Below are 20486 nucleotides of genomic sequence, written 5' to 3' on the forward strand. Positions count from 1 at the left end.
CAGTGCACGAGACTGTTCGTGCCCTGCACGCGCAGAGTCCCAGCGAGGTTGCCGCACGCGCAGAAAGACTAAAGTACAGGTTCCCCCGATGCATTGCGGCAGCGGTGGCGTAGTCAAACTGGCTGGTGAGATCGGTCTATAGGCCGATCTCGCCAGTCACTTTGGTTACGTCACCGCTGCCGCAATGCATCGAGGGAACATTAGTCTTTCTGCACGTGCGACAACCCTGCTGGGGCTCTGCGCGAGGGGAGCACGAGATGGCACGAGCCCTCGCATGCACGGCCGTCTGCCTCCTGTGAACTAAAGTTATGGCGGCGCCACGCATGCTCCGAACGCTAAGTGAGATCGATCTAATGGCACGGTGAATGATGATCGAGACAAGGTTCCAATGTTAGCAGACATGACAACCCCTGCATTGACAAAGAAGACTGTCCATGGTGTTAAAGGTCCATCTCCCCTTGTTAATATATCAGGGTTCGACCTTGTGTGGAGTTTTCGATCCGATAACGTGCATTGCGCCCTGCTTGGTATTGTGCGTCAGCTCACTGGCCTGCGGTTTGGTGATGTTGGAAAGAACTTCCACATTGGAGCCCCCACAACAGCTGCAGAAGTCGACAAGGAACTTTTGAGCCAAAAGCCTCACCAGTGTTTCAACCGGCCACCACTGTCAATCAAGTCCAGGAAGTACTGGAAAGTAGTCGATTGTAAATCATGGCTGCTGTACTACTGCCTACCCTGCCTGAAGTCCATTCTGCCAACAGAGTACCTGCTGCACTTCGTGCTGCTGACGTCGGCATTGCACAGCCTCATGAAAAGTCTTGTAACAAAGAAAATTGTTGATGAAAGCACGGTGAAGAGATTACAAAGATTGTCGTCAGGGCGCAGTGCCTGTATTGTGATGCCCAGATGACGTTGAACATGCATACTGTAGAGGGCGTGTAGCCGCAGAGAGCTACGGGGCGTCCTCTAGGGTGTACGTAAAAAGGGTGCGCGTGAATAAACAGGGGCTTTTGCCGTCCGAACACTCGGAGCGTCAGCTGTGTCAGTCTTTCCTCCGCGGCCCTCGGCTCTAGCCACCACCTCGACCCCCTCGGCTCGAACCCGCCCATGTAAGATATGAGGGCCGAGTCTTCGAAAGGAATAAGGAAAGTATATTTACATTGAATAAAGACGTTAAGTAATAGGGCTAAGAGCGAGTTAGTGCTGGCTGGCTTGAATGGCTAAAGGCTTGACAGGCATGAGACAGGCATCAGACTGGAACGCACGTGCCGTCCAGCCCGGGCACGAGGGGCGCGTCAAAGGTAGCAGAAAGAAGAAAATGAGACGAGGATACCACGCGCTCACATCCCACCGTAGCCTTAAAAGACCAAGTCTCTTGGTTTAGAGCAAAAGAAACAAACAGCCTGCTTAAAACAAAACAGAACGAAAAGAACGCAGAGGGCAATGGCTATCAGCTAATATTAAAAAAATACGCGAAAGTGTACCGCTAGAAGCACAAGGCTATATCTAACATCAAAAATATGCAAAACAAAGCCTAACCTTAGAAGCGCATAGTCCCTCACTCACAGCTAACCTCAAATAAAGGTAAATGATTTGACGCTGAAATACAAGGGCTTCAAAATAAGCAAATGAAAAAAGGAAAGAGACGAACACACTCACTCCCCGCCGTATCTATAAAACCAGGTCTCTTAGTTTGTGCTAAGCCAAATTCACAGTTACTAAAACAAGAATAAGAACGGCCGCGGCAAACGTTTAGTCCCCCAACTTATCCAACTCCAGCAACACAACGATCCAACAGCACAACGATGAAAGCTGTCTTTTCATACTCCTGGGGGCGGAGGCTGACTTGCCAGCATGGACTTTTCAAGTCCGTGGTAGCGAAGTACGCGCATCCAGCGACGTCATAGGTGATTGCATCCAGAAGGGGGAGGGGGTACACCACTGTGATGGTGCGTTCATTCAGTGGTGCATAGTTAACAAACAAACATTTCCTGCCTCCGTGAGAGACAACGACAACTGGAAAAGTCAATGGGCCAGACACTGAAAGAATAACACCTTGGGTCAGGAGTTTCTTTATCTGTTTTTTCACGAACTGTCTGTCCTCGGAAACAAATTGAAACGGGCTGTGGCTGTAGGGCAAGGTGTTAGGTAGCAGGTCAGTGCGATGCTGCATGCCTGTGAAATGGCCTAAGTCATCTTCGTGACGGGCGAAACTCCATTCTGTTGTGTCACAATGTCGGCAATAACAATATTTTGACTGAAAGGTAACTAATCTTCAAGGAGGGCTGGCGGAAGATCAGGGTGAATGACTATAGCCACAGTACCGGCTATCTTGGCTGGCGGCTGGGCACTGGGGCTACTTAAAGGCACACGTGGAGTCTCCTGGGCGAAGGCTTGCCAGGATGGCTGCTCCGGCGACGGCAAGGGCTCTCCTTGTAAGCAGTCTTGTGACAATGTCTGCACTTGTGAATTGAGGCTCGATTGGGTGAGAGTTACGGCATTGGACATCCGTGGTGCTAGTTTTTGTTCTGCTATGATAGAAAAACCTGTGGCCGTATGCTGGAGGCGGACGGGCTGCGGAGGCTCAAAGATCAGACCCGCCTGTGCGGCTCGAAACCAATCTTCACCAATGATGAAGGGGAGGATGTTGTGTTCCAGAACCGCGGCCTCGACGACTGCCGCGATTGGGCCAATGGTGATCTTAAGCAAAGCTGCACCCGCTGGGAGTACGGTGGTACCTCCTACAACTGCCAGTGGAGGCCCAGTCCAGGGATGTGGCATGCGTTCTGGAACAAGCGACTTTGCTATGAGAGTCAACTTGGAACCTGAGTCTGGGAAAGCATCATAGTTTCCAATTCCAGTGATGGTGGCGAAAAATAAACGAGGACTGCAGCTGAGAGTTTTCAAGGGTCGCTGGCATGCTATGAAGAGCTGGCGGAAATGGCTTTGCAGGCATGACCCTAGCTGCCGACGACGATGCCTGTGCTGACTCATCGGTGTATGCTGTACACTTCGAAGCAAGGTGTCCGAGGTGTTTGCATTTGTAGCAGACCGCTTGGGACAAGTCTTGGCCACTACGGAACGCTGGGGCTCCATATTGCGACGAGATGGCTCGGTATTTGGCCTCTTGCAAGTCGGTGGGCAGGTCTGCGATGCGTTGACGTGAGGCTGGGGGTGACGGTGATGTCAAGCCAGAGCGCTGCGTAGGGTGGGTAAGACGTTCGAATCCAGCCGACCTAGACGAATGATCTTGGTGATTTGGTTGAGCTGGAGTAGTCGAAGGGCTTGCCTTGGTGTGTTGGGCCGACCTATCCAGGCTCGCGCATGTCGCAAGAAAGGCTTGGACGGTTGTTGGCCTGTTGGCTGCCAATGCTGCGATGATATGTTGGTCCCGCATGCCTTGGGGTAGGTAGTCGATCTTCTGCGAATCGCTCAGAGTTACCGGGCAGCGTTGGATGATCCTTAATTTGGCAAAGGCATACTGATGAAGGGATTCGCCAATCCCTTGAGTCACGTCCATGACCCGTTCCTGCCAGTGGATCAGGGTCCATTCTGTGATGAAGCTCTCTTTGAGGGCGTCTCTCCAAGCTGGCCACGTGTCGTATTGGCTTCCGAACGCGAGGTGCCAGTTTCGTGCTGTGCCTTTCAACTTGCTTGCTGCGATGAGCCGGGTGGTGGCCTCATCCCATAAGGCAAGTTGCTGGACGCGTTGAACGTCCTCAAGCCATCCTTTGACGTTTTGCTTTGGCGAGCCCTCAAAATGTGGGAGGGTCGCGGACAGGTCTGGTAGCGTTGTAATTGTCGTAGAAGGACGAGGCAGCTGCTGCAACAAAACAGCAAGGTTTTGTATCGTGATGGGGTCTACTGCCAAAGAGCCAGCGGCAGGGGCCAACGCTTGGTCCAGGCTAGGCGAAGATTCGCGGCGCGCCTCGATGTCCGCGGCGAGTCGCTGGATGAGGTCTTCTTTTGTGCCGGAAGTGTCTAGCTCACGTGCAGCAAGCTCTTCTTTAATAAGCTTGACGCTTAGAAACGACATAGTTCTTGCGTCCAGTTCATTCCAGGCAATGCCGGGCATGGCTGTGTCGGGCGGCAGTGTCTATTCTGCCGGCAGCCGGCAGAATAATTTTTCCGAAATTCTACCGGCAGTCACCTCCGGCGCGTGTATCAGTGGGGCGCTCGTTAACATAGCCCCCCCCCCCCCCTCCCCCTCCTTTAGCGGCGACAGTCTGCGGCTGCTCATCAGAAATATATTGACCTATTTGGCCCACCAGTACCACCGCATCGCGGCGGTGTGCCGGCCGGCCCAAGCCCCGCAGTCCTCCATTCACCCCCAAAAAGGAAGTGTTTCGCCCACAACATTCGTTTTTCTTTTTTTTTTTTTGCGTGTTCTTTTTTTAGTGTTAATTCTAAAAGAGAGATGTCGTAAATATCGCCTAATACCTCAACAAAAAACAAAAGTCCGAAGAAAAAAAAAACAAATTTCCTCGGGGGATTGAACTAAGATCCTGCTGTGTACGAAGCGCACATCTTACCCACTGAGCTAATCCACAGCTTTTTTATTTTTTTTTCAAAAGTGTTTATTTACATGGGTATATACACGAGAACACTATATACAATTTACATTATGTACAAAGCGTCAAGGACACAGAAGAATTGAACGGTTGTCAACCTATACAAGGAGAGTGTTACTAGAAATATTAGAAAGCTCGGAAATAGTTGGAAACAAAGGATGTACAGCACACTTCAGTTTTCCTCTACAGGGAGTTGGCAAAGAGGGCCCTAAAGTGTTAAAATCCCGGTCTCGTGACACAGACTCATATGACGTCAGGTGAACGACTGATGCCTTCTATGGCTTGTTTCCATTCTTCATTATCTTCGCAGCACGCTAGCATGCCCTGACAAACGAATGTGGCAATATTCTTAAAGTTCACCCAAGATGGTTTGGCAACCCCTCCGTCCGTATCAACTTTCCGTGTCTTCCACAGGCTATATAAACCTATCACAACTAATGTGTCGAGAACCGTATTTAACTGGTCTCCAAAATGTAGGTAACGGAAATTACTTTCTTCGACTTCAAAGTCTTTTTTCACTGTCCTCTTGAAAACGTCCCAGAAGAAGACTGCATCAACACAGAGCACAAATGCATGGGTGAATGTCTCAGTTGTTTTGCAGAGCCTGCAGTTTGTGCTCCAAAATACGTCAAAACCCCGTGACTCTCGCCACTCCTTTACAGGTATTGTCCGCGAGTGAAAGCGAAAAAAGAACGACTTGCACTTCGGTGGAATGGGCAAGCGTTTGACTCTTTTTAAAACATCAGTTTCGCAGTTAGGGGGAGCAGCAAATACACCCAATCGGTACAGTGGATCTGGAAACAAAGAAGTTAGTAGACATTTAAGTAACTTCTTGGAACATGTCTTTAAGAAGTCACCGGTAAACCGTGCTCTCAGGAAATCAATGGTGTCTGCTACCTCTTTGTAGAAGCCGCGTAAAGTGATCGTTTTGCTCGATGACTCTGTATTTACTGCTGTTCCTGTGTACTTTGATAAGAAATATGTTTTACACGTTTCTAGAAACGGGTGCTGTGGTGTTCGATAAAATTTCCATCTCGCCATTAGCTGCCTAACAAAGATATGCCCAAGACCTAGGCCGCCGTCCTCCGTTCGTCGGAAGAGGTTTGATCTCCGCATGGGCTCGTACGTTGAATTCCAAATAAACATTGCAAAAATCCTGTTAAACCTGTTAACTGTAAGTCTAGAACACTGCATGACCTGAAGTATGTATGTTAATTTTGACAAAAGAAATATATTGCAAACGGCAACTTTGCCAAAGGTGGAAAGGTATCTTAGCTTCCATATACGAACGGCCGACTTGACTTTGGTTTCTAAAGAATCCCACATGGGTTTCGGATTGTCCATGACATTCAGTGGCACACCTAAAAGCTGCGGCTTGCTCGTTGTCCACTCGATGTCGACGAACTTGGCAGGTGTTGTACCCCACTCCCCGCACCACGAACCACTACTTTTATCCTTATTCACCAAAGCACCAGACACTGGGCAGTAGTCGTCGACATGTGACATCGCTGTTACGATGCTTGGTTTGTTGGAGCAAATCAGGACCAAGTCGTCCGCGTAAGCCAGGAGTTTGACTTCGCACGCATGAAGGCGAAACCCTTGTATGTCTTTGTCATTGATGATGTTTCTGCAGAGAGGCTCTAGGTAGATATTGAAGAGTAGCGGCGAGAGTGGACAACCTTGGCGTACCGACCTTCGAACTAGTATAGATTTTGTCAGAGATCCGTTTAAAAGTAATCTTGTCGATATGTCCTTGTAACAAAGCTTTACGCCTTTTTCAATAATTTCGCCAATATTTAGGTGCTTTAAGAGCGCAAAAAGAAAATAGTGGTCCACTCTGTCGAACGCTTTTGCGAGGTCAAGTTGCAATATAGCTGCAGAGTCTTGTGTACGTTGGCATATCTCCAACATCGATCGTACGGTGTGGAGATTAGTTTGTATGTTTCTTCCCTTGATGGAACATGTCTGATGATCACCGACGATTAGACTTATTACTGTTTGAAGTCTTCCAGCCAGCACTCGAACCAAAATCTTGTAGTCACAGTTCAAGAGACTGATAGGTCGGTAGCCTTCAACTCTTCGCAGCTTGATTGGGTCCTTGAATTTAGGAATAAGTATGGTATGTGCCTTCCGAAACGACAGTGGCAAGGTATCCTCGGCGTAAGATTCTTTGAAAACGTTGCAAAGAATTGGTGTTAGTCTTTCCTTCCATTTTTTATAAAAGCTTGCAGGCAATCCATCAGGACCGGGAGCTTTATTACTTTTCATTTCGGTGATGTTTTGCGTAATCTCCTGTATATCAAGGGGAGAATTTAGTTTTTCCTTCGTTTCATTTTCTAAGCTGGGCAATTTTGCTATTATTTCACGCAGACGTGGATGGGGAGACTTATTACTTGTTGCAAAAAGATCGGCGTAATGAGAGACGAATGCATTCTGAATATCGTTTTCGTTTGTCAATTCTTGACCATTTAGTTTTATCACTGACACTGACTTTTTTCGGACGTACTCTCGTTCAGCATGAATGTTTCTCTTCGTGGGCTGTTCACCTTCAATTAGTTGTAGGGTGCGAGTCCTCACAGCAGCTCCTTCATAGCGCTTCTTGTCGTAATCTTCGATTTGTTTCTTAAGGTTTTTGATTTCATTTTTATACATCCCTGGCTGCTGGCATTCAAGATTGTATAGGTATAAGAGGTCTCCATTTAAGCGCTTCTCTTCTTTTTTTTCATAATACCTAATTATCGATGACCTCTCAATCGCTTGTTCCCGTATCCTAATTTTAAACAGATCCCAACTTTGGCACCACCCGGTTTTGACTTGTTCAAGGTCATGTATGAGACCTTCTACTGCATTTTGAAATTCATTATCTCCTAACAATGTTTCATTCATTTTCCAACATTCCCATGACTGCGGTCTTTCCTTTCTTCTTTTTCGATCCGAACCTACACTGACAATGACCAGGCAATGATCTGAAAAATATGTAGGGATCACATTGTAGTTACTAAGTGCTCTGCTGGCCGAACCAGGTACGTAGATTCGGTCCAAACGCGCATGTGATGAACCCTGAAAGTGTGTGTATTTAAGAACGTTCTGTGTTGTGCAAACATCTATAAGGTCGCAATCCCTAACCAGAGCTCGGAGAACGTCTACACTTGGGTCCATAATTTTCTTGTTCGGAATTCTGTCCTTGACATGCAAAACACAGTTAAAATCTCCGAGCATAATAACATCGAATCTGGTATCAGCATGTATCCTTACTTGATTAAATAAGTTTTCTCTTTGCGCTTGATCATTGTACGCGTAAACAACGACTATGCGGCAGGGGTTTCCTTGTATAAGGGCATTAGCAACTAGGAGCCTTCCTGCATCCGCACCGTTGATTAAACTGCACATTCGATAGTCAAAACCTTTTCGAAACAAGAGCGCACATCCAGCAGAATAATCAATTGCTGGGCAGTGGTAGATGTCGTATGAGCTTGCCCATAGGGTGTTTTCCGAGAACAGAACATTTCCTTCAGAAACTTTTGTCTCTTGGAGTGCTACTATGTCGATGTTGTGCGGTTCTAAAAACCGAAACAGCTGATATTGTTTTTTGCGCGAATTTATACCTCGAACGTTAAGTGAGCATATGGTGAAAGTACTCGTCTGGGTGGTGCCAAGGTTGACTGTGGTCATTTACACGTTGGCTTCTGATCGGGTTAGGTTGTCTTTTTCCGTTCCTTAAACTTCGACTTTCCCCGCTGTTCTTGCAAGTCCACGCGCCCTCGTTCATCTTCACTAACGACGAGGGCATCTTTAGAGCAGCAAGGTTCCTCAATCAGAAGGGCTTCACTTGTGTCCACCTTCGCCTTCTTGGTCGTCCTCTCGTCTTTTCCCTCATTCGAAGTAGGCGAAGTTGATTGGATGGACAACTTTCTTGCCTCCTTGGCTTTGTTGGTTGAGCTGTCGTCCTTGGTTCTAGTTGGCGTTTCTTACGTTAAGACCTCTTCCCGACTAGGCTTGGGTGCTTCATCATGTTGACCCGAGGGCCCTTCACCTGAACTGGAGGTATTTTCGTGGGATTCCTGAGACTCGCCCATTGGTTCCAAGTCTTTCGTGAACATCTCATCGACGTCCATGATGTGCTCGCTCACATCAGCCACTGGAGAGGCGTTACCTTGTAGCTTAGATGCATAGGTAACAATGCATTCCTCGGTCGAATGGCCAAATCGCCAGCACTGCGTGCAGCGGGGGGTCGAGCACTGCCTGCGGATATGGCCAATCGCTTTGCAGCGCAGGCAGAGCGGAGGTCGTCCGGGAATGACCACCAGGGTGTTCACTCCGTAGATGTTCAGCGTGTGTGGGACCTTGTCAACCGTGAGATGGTCTTTGAGGGCGAGGGTCACTATTCGGGTCAGGGTGTCTGTTTCTTCGAGATCTGAAAATCTCCACTTCTCTCTTGTTATATCTTTGACCGTTCCAAACGGTTCCAAGACCTTCTTGATTTCACTGTCTGGAAGCTGAGGTGGTAGCCACAGAAGCTTTATCTTGATTTCGTCCTTGGTTGGATCAATCACGAGGCACCTTTTTTGCTTGATCTCAAGCTCTTCGCATGCCTTGATTTTGCATTTTGCGGCTCCGTTGGCGAAGACGGCCATCCAGACATGCCTCATATGATATGGGCCCAATGCTATTAGATCGGTTCGTTCAATCATCGAAAACAGAACTTCCTTGAAGTCTGTTGCCTTGTAGGGCCTTCCGGACATGTCCGCATGCAGAAAGAGGGAGTTTGTAACTAGCATACCTGTCGGTAGACGTGGAAGAATGATACGATATTCCTTGGACTGCTTGGAGCATTCCACTGCCTGTTCATTTACCCGGTCAACGAGGACCGTCATGCTGCTCTCCTTGGAGCTCATCTTGCGTCTTGCTAAATCGCTGCCTTCTTTGCAGCGGGTCCCAGGGCCACAAGGGCCCCAGTGAGTGACTTAAAATCGGAAGGCGAAAATTCGGGCGTTCAATGGCGAGCACTTCTTCTTCCTCCCACCCGCTAATCCACAGCTTAGAATAGGCGTGTTTACAATCCGTTTTATACGAGACCAATAGGCGACTACTGCCGGCACTTTTTCCCTCCGGTTATTCTGCCGGCTGCCGGCAGAATAGACACTTCCGTGTCGGGCAAGGCTTACCAAAGGGCTACGAAACGTTCCGCTCACCAGAAATTGCAGAAACGAAGCGCGTTCTTAACGCTTTGCGAAGACGCGAGGTGCGGGAGTACGTCGCTCCAGAGCTTTCGGGTTTCTTGTCGAGAACGGTTGCAGGTGTTCATGACGGGGCGTAGGCGGAACCAGGCGAATCGAGGCAAGGCTGGAGGTCGGGCTAGTGTAGGCTTTCACGGTTCAGAGTCGACTGCGCCAGATGTAAGATATGAGGGCCGAGTCTTCGAAAGGAATAAGGAAAGTATATTTACATTGAATAAAGACGTTAAGTAATAGGGCTAAGAGCGAGTTAGTGCTGGCTGGCTTGACTGGCTGAAGGCTTGACAGGCATGAGAAAGGCATCAGACTGGAACGCACGTGCCGTCCAGGCCGGGCACGAGGGGCGCGTCAAAGGTAGCAGAAAGAAGAAAAGGAGACGAGGATACCACGCGCTCACACCCACTACATGGTGTCAGAAGTGGGATGCCCTGTTCCCGTGGTTCGACATGGCTGCTAAGGACGCTCCGGTTCCTGCACTTGCTGCCGCCAGTTCAGGAGTCCGGCCCAGTTCTTCTTCGACGATGCCGGCGAGTGGCTTCCGTGGTTGCAGCAATTCGAAGACTACGCCTTCGCCACCGGCATGCACGTGGCGCCAGACGAAACACGAGTTAGGACCCTCCTCTATTGCATGGGTCCAAGGGCACGCCTTGTCCTCAGTTCGCTGATGTCCGGCGAAGAGGCCTACAAGTCCTATGCAGAAGTCACCCGCCGGCTCACCAGCTACTTCGTGCACCCCATAAACGAGGTGTACGAGAGCTCCCGGTTCCACAAGCGGACGCAACAGCTCGGCGAGACCGTCGACAGCTTCTTCACGGCCCTTCGGAACATGGTGCGCAAGTGTAACTATCCGTCGCCAGCCGTTGAAGACCGTCTTGGTCGCGACCGTTTCGTCGTGGGTTTGGCGGATGCTCGTCTCTCAGACAAGCTGTGCCGCACTCCGAGCCTCTCCCTGGATGACGCACTGGTGCAAGCCCGTCAGCACGAAGACACCGAGCGAGGGAAGCAACGCCTGTCCCTAACAGCAGGTCAATCGACAGCGCGCGCGGACGCGGCGACTTCACGTAAACCCGTGCAACGCGCACACGGACGGGACCTCAGACGGGACTCTGGCAGCTCTGGTAACTCTGGCAACTTTGCTTCACGTGACAGGCCCGAAATTTCTCGAACGAGCAATGTTCGAAAAGCTTCTAGAAGCAGCCAAAGTGCGTAGTGACTCTTCTGCGGTCACGAGAATCACCGACGGTCGGACTGCCCAGCTGCGAAAGCGGTCTGTAACCATTGCAAGAAGCAAGGCCACTTTTCGTCACTGTGTCGCTCAAAGAAGCGCCTCGCTTCCGCGGAGCTCCAATCCGTTCAGGCGGTGGCTCGGAACGGGCGGTACGTTGAGGTCCAGGTCAACGGGCGCCCTCTTGTCTTCAAAGTGGACTCTGGCGCCGACGTTTCGGTGGTTCCGAGCTCGTTTCCTGGCTTCTCAGTCGTCCTCGACAAGCCACGTGGCAAGGAACTTTTCGGACCTGGAAAACAATCCCTGAAGGTTCTCGGCACCTTCTTTGCGGCGCTGTCTTGGCGAGGCAGACACGTCAACGAGCGCCTCTACGTCGTTGCTGGACAAGAGCTGCCCCTTCTCGGCTATCCGGCTATCGTCGCCCTTGGCGTTGTCAAGTTTGTCGGCGCAGGCACAGCGGCACGGACCGCTGCTCTACTGGACACACCACCTCGGAAAATCTCTCCAGCCCTTTGCACCGGTTTGGGCACGTTCCCGGACGAGTACACGATCCGCATCAAGCCGGACGCGGTACCGTATTCTTCAGCACAGCCCGGCGTATCCCGATACCCCTACGAGACGTAGTCAAGAAGGAGCTCGACAAGATGGAGCAGGAGGGCGTGATCCGGCGTGTCGACGAACCGACGGACTGGTGTGCCGGCCTTCGGCCGTCCTGCCGAAGCCAGCGGGGGGTTACCGCCTTTGCGTCGACTTGACCAAGGTCAACCAAGTTGTTCTGCGTGAGCGGCACGTATTCCTGACCGTCGACCAACCCTCGGACTTCTCGGCGGTGCCTGCGTTTTTTCGAAGTTGGACGCAACTGCAGGCTTCCATCAAGTACGTTTGGCACGGGACTCCCAGAAGTATACGACCTTCATCACTCTTTTGGCAGGTACTGCTATTGCCGCTCCCATTCGGCATTACGTCGGCCCCGGAATATTTCCAGCGTCAGATGTCTCGCCTGCTGGAGGGTTGGCCGGCGTCGTTAATTTCATGGACGACATCCTCGTGTTTGGACGCACCACGGAAGAGCACGACCAGCGCCTCCAAGCAGTCCTCGGTCGCCTCCAACAAGCGGGGATCACCCTCAACGCCGCCAAGTGCAGTTTCGGCGTGTCAAACATAAGGTTCCTTGGTGCCGTCGTCGGAGCCAACGGCATTGCTCCTGGTCCAGACAAGATGGCGGCGATTCAGTGTATGCCAGCTCCTCGGGATATTCATGGTGTCCAACGCTTTTTGGGCATGCTCAACCATGTGAGTCGCCTCCTCCCGGATCTCTCTCAGACGACTGCGCCGATCCGAAGCCTCCTGAACAAGACTGCAGCCTGGACGTCGGGACCAGCGCAAGCCTCAGCGCTTGAGAAGCTTAAGACTATGCTGTCCTCGGACATCTGCCTCGACAACCCTGCACTCCCGACGACAGTCTCCGCAGATGCCAGTTCCTTCGGGCTGGGTACAGTGCTTCTTCAAGACCAGCCATCAGGGGATCGCAGACCAGTTGCATACGCCTCCCGTGCACTGAGAGAAACGGAACAAAGGTACAGCCAAATCGAAAAAGAGGCACTGGCTGCCACCTGGGCCATTAACCGCTTCGACGAGTTTCTGCTGGGCCTTCGTTTCACCCTGGAGACTGACCATCAGGCGTTAGTCAAGCTCCTTGGAACCGCGGACCTTGATTTCATGCCACCCCGGATCCAACGCTTTCGTATCCGCCTCCTTCATTACCAGATTGATGTCAAATATGTGCCTGGGAAACAGTTGACTACCGCAGATGCACTCCCGCGGGACCCGGTCGACCAGCTGCCAACGACTCCAGCCATCGACAAGGTTGAGCTGTACGTCCAAGAAGCGCTCCGCACTATCCCTCCCACGTTTGCGGTCCTCGTTGACGACGTCCGTGCCCACCAGGCTGCAGATTGGGAGTGCGCTCAGCTGAGGGCGTACTGCGAGCAAGGGTGGTCTCGGAAAGAAAGTCTGCCTGTCAGCATGGCTCAGTTTTGGGGTCATCGCGCTGAGCTCAGTGTCGGCGACGACCTTCTCCTCTGCGGGGGACTTTTACTGGTGCCTGCTTCTCTGCGAAACACGTCCTCTCCCTCATCCAAGACGGACACCTGGGAGTGAACCGCTGCCGCGCCATCGCCTGAGAGGCTGCCTGGTGGCCGACCTTGGGGAGCCAGATAAAGGCAATGGTGGAGAACTGTTCCAACTGCGCCACCACGTGGGTCCAGCGAGCGGAGCCACTGCTTCCTGCAGTGACGCCTAGCCGCCCCTGGGAAAGGGTCGGTGTGGACATTCTTCATCACCAGGGAACAGACTACCTTCTCCTCGTTGATTACTGCTCGAGGTACCCAGAATTGCTGTCCCTTCGAACAATGACATCCACGGCGGTGATCTCCATTATCAAAAGTGTCTTCGCAAGACATGGCATTCCGGAGACCCTCGTCAGCGATAATGGACCTCAGTTTTGATCAGCAGAGTTCCGTGCCTTCTCCCAGAGCTACGGCTTCTACCATGTCACCAGCAGTCCCAGGTATCTTCAGTCCAACGGTGAGGTCGAGCGGATGGTGCGGACTGTCAAGGAACTTTTCAAGAAGTCTCCAGACTGGCCCTTGGCCCTCTTGTCCCACCGTAACGCACCGGGGGTGACTGGGTACTGGGCTCAGCTGCTCATGGGGCGCAGCCTCCGAACCCGCCTCCCAGTCCCAACCGCCACGTTGGTTCCAGGATCACCTCTCGCGGCTGATTTCCACAGGCGCGACACTCCCCAACGACGTCGCCAGCGTCAGGATTTCGACCGCCGGCATGCTGCACATGCTTTGCGTCCCCTGGGGGAGGGGGAGACAGTGTGGACACGCGACGCAGATTGTGCTGGCACAGTCCTTAGCCTAGCAAAGCGTCCACACTCCTACGTGGTCCAGACGGGTGCAGGTGCCCTCGTCCGCAACCGAAGACATCTGTTACCGCAGCAGTCTCCATCAACGGGTGGTTGCGACCTCAGCAGCTCTGGTCCAGGGCCGCAAAAATCCCAAAGTCCACCACAATTTCCATCTCGCCCAGAGTCTGCGTGCAGCAGTCCCACTCCCAGGGCAGCTAGTCCTCTACCAGTTGCATCGCCACAGGGGTCCCCTGCTGCTCCCTCAAGACCGCCTGCGTCGGGTGTGCGCACTAGGTCCGGACGCTGCGTTAGGCCACCGCGGTGCGGCTGAACTTCTAGCGCGCACCATGTGGCTTAGGTCATTCATTACGTTCCTTGGGAGCTAAGTGTGGCTCTCGTTCGTTTTCCCTAAAGGGGGGATGCAGAGGGCGCGTAGGCGCAGTGAGCTACGGGTCGTCCTCTAGGGTGTACGTAAAAAGGGTGTGCGTGAATAAACGGGGTTTTTGCCGTCCGAGCACTCGCACAGTCATCTGTGTCAGTCTTTCCTCCGCGGCCCTCGGCTCTGGCCGCCACCTCGGCCGCCTCGGCTCGAACCCGCCCACGACACATACATTACTGCACATATTAAAGAGTGTGCTCCTTTATGGACCACTTTGGGCACTTTCATGCTTTGGGTTCGAGAGTAGCATAGGGCATTTACTCAGCTGGTGTCTTCAGCGAATGGCATCCCTCTCCAGATTCTTTCCCGCATATTTTTCCGGGACAACTTTCGCCAACTGCAGTCGATGACTTTAAAAGAAGCGAGAGAGCTTTGCTCCCATAAGGCAAGGAATGGGAAGACTGGAATGGAGCTTCTCGGGAAGGAAAGAGCTGCACCCGAGGACGTGAGAGTTCTACTCGAAGAGGACCAGGGGTCCGTGCACAGTATTCAAGACTACAACCGTGTGCGCGTGGGTGGATGTGCAATCCACAATACCAATCCACAGTGAACAGCACAAGACTCCCTTTAAACGGGACTCTACAGCCGTGAAAGTTGGGGACGAATATGCCAAAATAGCGCGTATGCTGTGTGTTCAGACAGCTGATGGGGCCGAAAAGATATTTGCCCTCTCTTATCTGTACGGAACTGCAAGCGTAGAAAATGTTGATCACCTCAAGCTTGCGCGGAAGACCTCTTCAATGCGGTTCTATCTACTTATCGAAGCTGTGCGTCCATGCATGCTTTTGAAAATGGACGACAGTGTTATATTTTCTCAGTTGAGCGGCCGTCATGGCTGGGCTTAGACTGGGTCTAGGATTCGAAAAGTCTATGTATATACTGTTAACTACTCATCCTGTTGCAAATTTTTCAATTTAAAGAAAAGACTTCCAGGAAGTGCATTACTGGAACAGATTTCCAAAATTTCTAATGACTTGGTGAATCTCGTATGAAAAGTTTGTTCCCCCGTGTTTTGAGAATATTGTACTCGTGCAAAATGTAGCATATCAATATGCATAGACCTTTATCACACAGTATACATGTGTGAAATCTTGTCAACATATTTGAATCGCGTCTCAAATAAGTGTGGATGTATCACTTTTTCTTGGCAAATCTTAACATTCATTGCCTCTGATCTTGGCTTTTTGTAACTAAAAGCAACATATTTAAGACACCTGAAACGTTTTGTAGATTAAACTTGGAGCAACAGCTTTCATTTATTTTATTAGTGAAATATGTGATTTTGCAAACTGTTGCCATTTGCAACCCAAATGGAACCACTTGAAGCTCATGTGGCATTATTTGCAACCCACGTGGTACCACCTGAGGAGTGGTACCACTTGGCTTGCAAGTGGTACCACTTGAAATACCACTTTACATTTTCACCTGCGATATAGGCTTCTCAAAAGTGATCCCAAAACCGCACATTTGAAAAATGCCATAATCATACTAACTACATCTTAAACCGCGGTCTTTTTGTGCAGTAAAGAAAAAAGATCATCTACATATCTGAACACGTTGGAAACTGGTTCGAACTCAATAGCTAAAGCAATAGCACGGTCGATTCTCGCAAGAAAAATATTACTCAAGACTTGCGTGACAGATGAACCAATACATATCCCTGATCTTTGTAAAAATATTGCGTTTTACCATCCGACGATTGTGGGATCTAAATAAAATTGCAGCAGTTGAAGAAAACTGTCTGTTGTCACCCCACTTGAGTTCCGGAAAGAAAGTTTGTCTTGGGATTCAATGCGGGCTCTGACTGAGCTAAGTAAAGGCTTATGAAAAAGGTAATAGAAAAGGTCTTGTACATCTACGCTAAATAACTGTGATTGGAAAATACATGTCATTAAGGTTTGAACAACAGTCAGAATTCTTAACCGAAAAGGGATTCTCAATCCGCAAACCGGAGAGATGTTTTTTTGGAGATAGGCCGACATGTGCCGTTGCCATGTGCCCCTCTCAGTGACTATCGCTCGGAAAGGATAGGCTTTTTTGTGTGTTTTGGTAGTAGACCTCCAAGTGCAGTCCTTCGGTTTTTTAGAGTGCAGCTTTTCAGACCTCGCGCTAAGCGCGTGCAGACGACAGCGTTCACCAGCTTTGTATCGCACCGTCAAAACTGTTGTTCATGGCAAACGATAAGCAGCTTACGACGCGTGAGCGGCGCTGCATCAGCGCTTCGCTGCATGTGTGAACCGGCCTTAAAGGGATACTTAACCGAAATTTGGATTTCGCAAAATAAGGCCGCAGAAGCGTTGAACGGGACGCTACGAACTCCAAAACAACTCAGATTGATTATCTCGAACGGATGGCCGTACTTTTGGAAAAGGTGGGCGCGATCAAGCGAGGTCTTTGACGTCATTGTCCTACGGCAGAAGTTGAGAATGAGGGGAAGCGACCTCGCGTCTCTCCTCCTCACTTCGGTTCACCAGCCCGACGGGACGTAGCGAGGAGGAGAGGGAATGAGAATCGTGACGTGACTTGTCTCGTCGGCCTCGTCGGTCGTGTACAGCAGCGCACTTCTTTTTTAAAAATACTGCGATCCGTTAGAAATATCGCCATATGAGTGACGTTTTGGGGTTTTGCAGCGCCCCGCCCATCCCTCCAGCCTTGTTTTGTGAGCTCGAAATTTCAGTTCAGTAGCCCTCTAAGGCGCCCGTTCCCGGCTTGAGCGGCGTCGCCGTCGGCGTAACCGCGCGTTGCATTATGGGACGTTTCCCATAATGACGTCACACGTGACGTCACGAGAGCAACGAGTGACGTCACGAAGGTCACTCGTGAAGGTCACGACGAAGGCCACACAATTCAGTGACCTCCGTGACGTCACGAGTGACATTACGAAGGTCACTCGTGAAGGCCTCAAAGGTTGCGCGTAACGTCATGAGGGTCACGAGTGACGTCACGAGGGAGAAGGGAAGGAGGAGGAGTGGAAGAGAGGAGGGGGAGGAGAGGGTACGGAGGAGGAGGGGCATACTCTCCCCTCCTCCTCCTCAAGAGCTGCGCTCTAATTCGGCATTACAGGGAATTGTAAACGTCTTCCCTTTTTATCTTGGCAGCCAACTGATGCAACGGCAAGCTGTTGCAAAGACTTTGAGCTTGTTTCCTAACCTTCCTCGAGTCTACCAGTAGCAGTCAGGAGTTTTTTCGCACGGCTGTACAGGCATTCGGTGCATTGTAAGACCTATACGTGCTCACTATCTTTAAAAATAATTACAATCATTAAGCGCTTCAAAAAAAAAAAAACGCGCGATGTGTTTTAGGCGTTTACCATCTCGAGTTTGGCCGATCGCTGCGTTAGTCAGCCGTCGGTCGCTTTGAACGAAAAAGAAGTTGCCTTTCTGCGGTCATTTGACTGTGACTGAACTGTATCCCCCTGGTGCCGGGGTCCCCTGTCGTGAATCATGATTCATCCTTCCTTCCACCTAATATACCAGAGTAGTGAGTACGCGCCTGTCTGTGTCCTGTGTTCCTTCCTCTTTTGTCCTTGTCTCTTTGTACGCGACCTTTCATGTTCAACGCTTACCAACTCGCCCAGCTTACCACTTTACTGCAGTGGATGATGGAAATAAATAAAGACAGGAAGGTGGCAAAAAAGTTTTGGGAGCTCATTAAAGCGCAGGGAAGAAAGACAGAGGGTTTCCAACACATACTTACCACACAGGAAGGGAGAAGAGTAGCTGGGGAAGAGGCACGGGAATATATTAGGCAGACAATCGAGTAGACCTTTTCCGAGTTTGAGCAGAGGAGGACAGTGGATAGCAGTGACAGCGGTAGTGTAAAGCAGCAGAATTGTTTAACTATGGAGACGACCAAAAGAGATTGGGATAAGGCAGAAAGTAAGGCTCCAGCAGGTACAGCGACAGACCCAGACGACATACCCATGGAACTCATTAAAGGACCCATGAAACAAATTTTGGGCTGGAGTAAATCAATTTATATTGGGATTTTACTAATAGCACATCGTTCAGTGGGCCAAAAAGACAAAGGTAGAAAGTCAGAAGCCTGAGTTTCGCTACGAAAATTTGCAAGACATAGCGAACTATTTCGTACCTCCTTCCCTTCGTAAACTCTCCGCCTTTTCACTGTGATACATCCGCGGACCCCGCAGCGCGTCACCGGGCTACTAGCCAAAATAACCGGGCCCCCGCAGCGCGTCACCAGGGCCCAAGCGCACGTCACACGACACCGGACCTCACTTAATCCCTTTACCCCTAAGCTGACATTGCGGTGGAAGCTACGCGCTTGCCGGACCAATCAGCCGCCTCTCTTTCATCACCTGACCTCATTCTCTGCGGGCCGGTATGCGCGAGAGAGCATGATCACGAGGAAAATGTGTGGCTGGCCCAACGAGCACGTAGCTTCGACAGCACTGTCAGCTTCGGGGTGAACGGGGTGGGGAAAGCAACTATTATAGTCGGAATTTTGAGCGACGGGCTAATCTTCTAGGGGGACAATGGCTGTGTCCGGCTACACAAGCGAGATTCCGAGCAAGAGGGGACTCCCCCCTTTCCGACTTCTTGAACTGTTTGGTACAATGCGCGATTTATGAGTTGAGGAGGAAAGCTAAACAGAAAAAAGTTGAAAAAGCGTTTCATGACTCCTTTAAGACACTATGAAAAACAAGCAAATTGAAGTTAAGGCCTGTGATTAATCAAATAATTATGGGAGGAAATGTACCCAGTGATGGAAACCAAGAAAAATGAAACTAATATAGAAATGCAGAGGAAACTAAAACAACATTGAGTCCTAAACGCCAATAATGGTAACTTTAGTTCCATGCAGATAGTAAAGCGGAGAATAGAGGAACGGGCAGAAGATATACAAAAACTGGGAGAGCTCCAAAACATATGGTACTAAAACTGGCTTTTGGCACTGGGGTACTATGCATGAAATCAAAGGTTCAATCAGGATTGGAAATTCGACAAAGAAGCGTAGGCAGATGGGCACTGGGAGCACATGGAAGGACACCAAATGAGAAAGTACAGGGGAACTTGGGATGGTCGTCTTTTGAGAGCAGGGAGGCAATTAGTAAGTGGAAATTTCAACAAAGGTTGACCGAAATGGATGATATGCGGTGGGCACGGAAGGTGTTCAAGTATTTATACGTGAAAAGTTTAAACACGAAATGAACAAACCAAACCCGAAAGCTTACAATTAAATACTTACACACTAGTGATGGGGCTGAGCAGAATACTACAGCGTAAAAGGGAGTGAAAAAGGCAGAAAAAGAATGTTGGAGGTAAGAATGCAGGAAAAATCCGCTCTAACAATGTACAGGTCACCAAAACAGGACATAAGAAAGGAAAATATGTATGACAATTCACTGGCAAGTTCTTTACTGTTTGAGGCGCGAACGGAAATTTCGAGGACGAGGACATATAGGGCTAAATTTCAGGAGACAGACACATTATATGCCGCCTGTCATAATGAGAGCCAGACACTAGAGCACTCGGTTTTGAAGTGCACGGGGCTTCGACCTGCCCTCCCTGAAGGGGTAACAGATTTGGCCTGGGCCCTGCGTTTTGCTGACGACGATGAAAGGACGGAAGAGAAAAGGATTACAGTCGCAAAGAGGTGATTTGAATATTCGTGGAAATTATCTAGGAAAAATTGAATGATGCACAACTAGCACAGCTGGGGACAATCGGGCAGAGGTTGTCAGTCAATGTTGCAACTCCTCTTTGCATCACTGGAAATATCAAATGAAGATCACGTTATCCAGAATGTGCTCATCGTTTGTCACTTGTGCAGTGGACGGCGTCAATACCTGGTCGGTCTTCTGCTCTTGAGGCAGAAAATATTGAAGAGAACCACACTCACAAAGGTTGACAAACAAAGTTAAAACGTCGCCTACTCCGCACATCACCGTAACCGCTGGTAGTACTACACTACATGATGTAACGACACTGTTGTGGCGGCGCCACTATCGCAAGGGTTATAAAAGAGCAAGCACGAATAAAGATAAGGTTGTTCTGTACCGGTACTGGAGAGTGTCACTTCGGCTGCGTCGGCAGCAACACAACAGTGGCGACGAGGATCAACGGGGTGACGAGGCAAAGCC

At 50.2% G+C, this 20486-nt stretch overlaps 1 protein-coding gene and 1 pseudogene across 1 annotated transcript; one reads left to right on the plus strand and one right to left on the minus strand.

Moving 5' to 3' along the window:
- Nucleotides 1-1765: 1765 nt before the first annotated feature.
- On the minus strand, nucleotides 1766-4036 carry LOC120839598 (annotated as a pseudogene).
- A 9594-nt stretch (nucleotides 4037-13630) lies between these two features.
- LOC121046479 lies at nucleotides 13631-14275 on the plus strand. The gene has a single exon (XM_040500735.1). It carries the CDS (start codon nucleotides 13631-13633, stop codon nucleotides 14273-14275), a length of 645 nt encoding a protein of 214 aa, XP_040356669.1.
- Nucleotides 14276-20486: the final 6211 nt, after the last annotated feature.

This window comes from Ixodes scapularis, unplaced genomic scaffold (genome assembly GCF_016920785.2).
Source record: "Ixodes scapularis isolate PalLabHiFi unplaced genomic scaffold, ASM1692078v2 PGA_scaffold6__148_contigs__length_123643588, whole genome shotgun sequence".
NCBI classification, from domain to species: Eukaryota; Metazoa; Arthropoda; class Arachnida; order Ixodida; family Ixodidae; genus Ixodes; species Ixodes scapularis.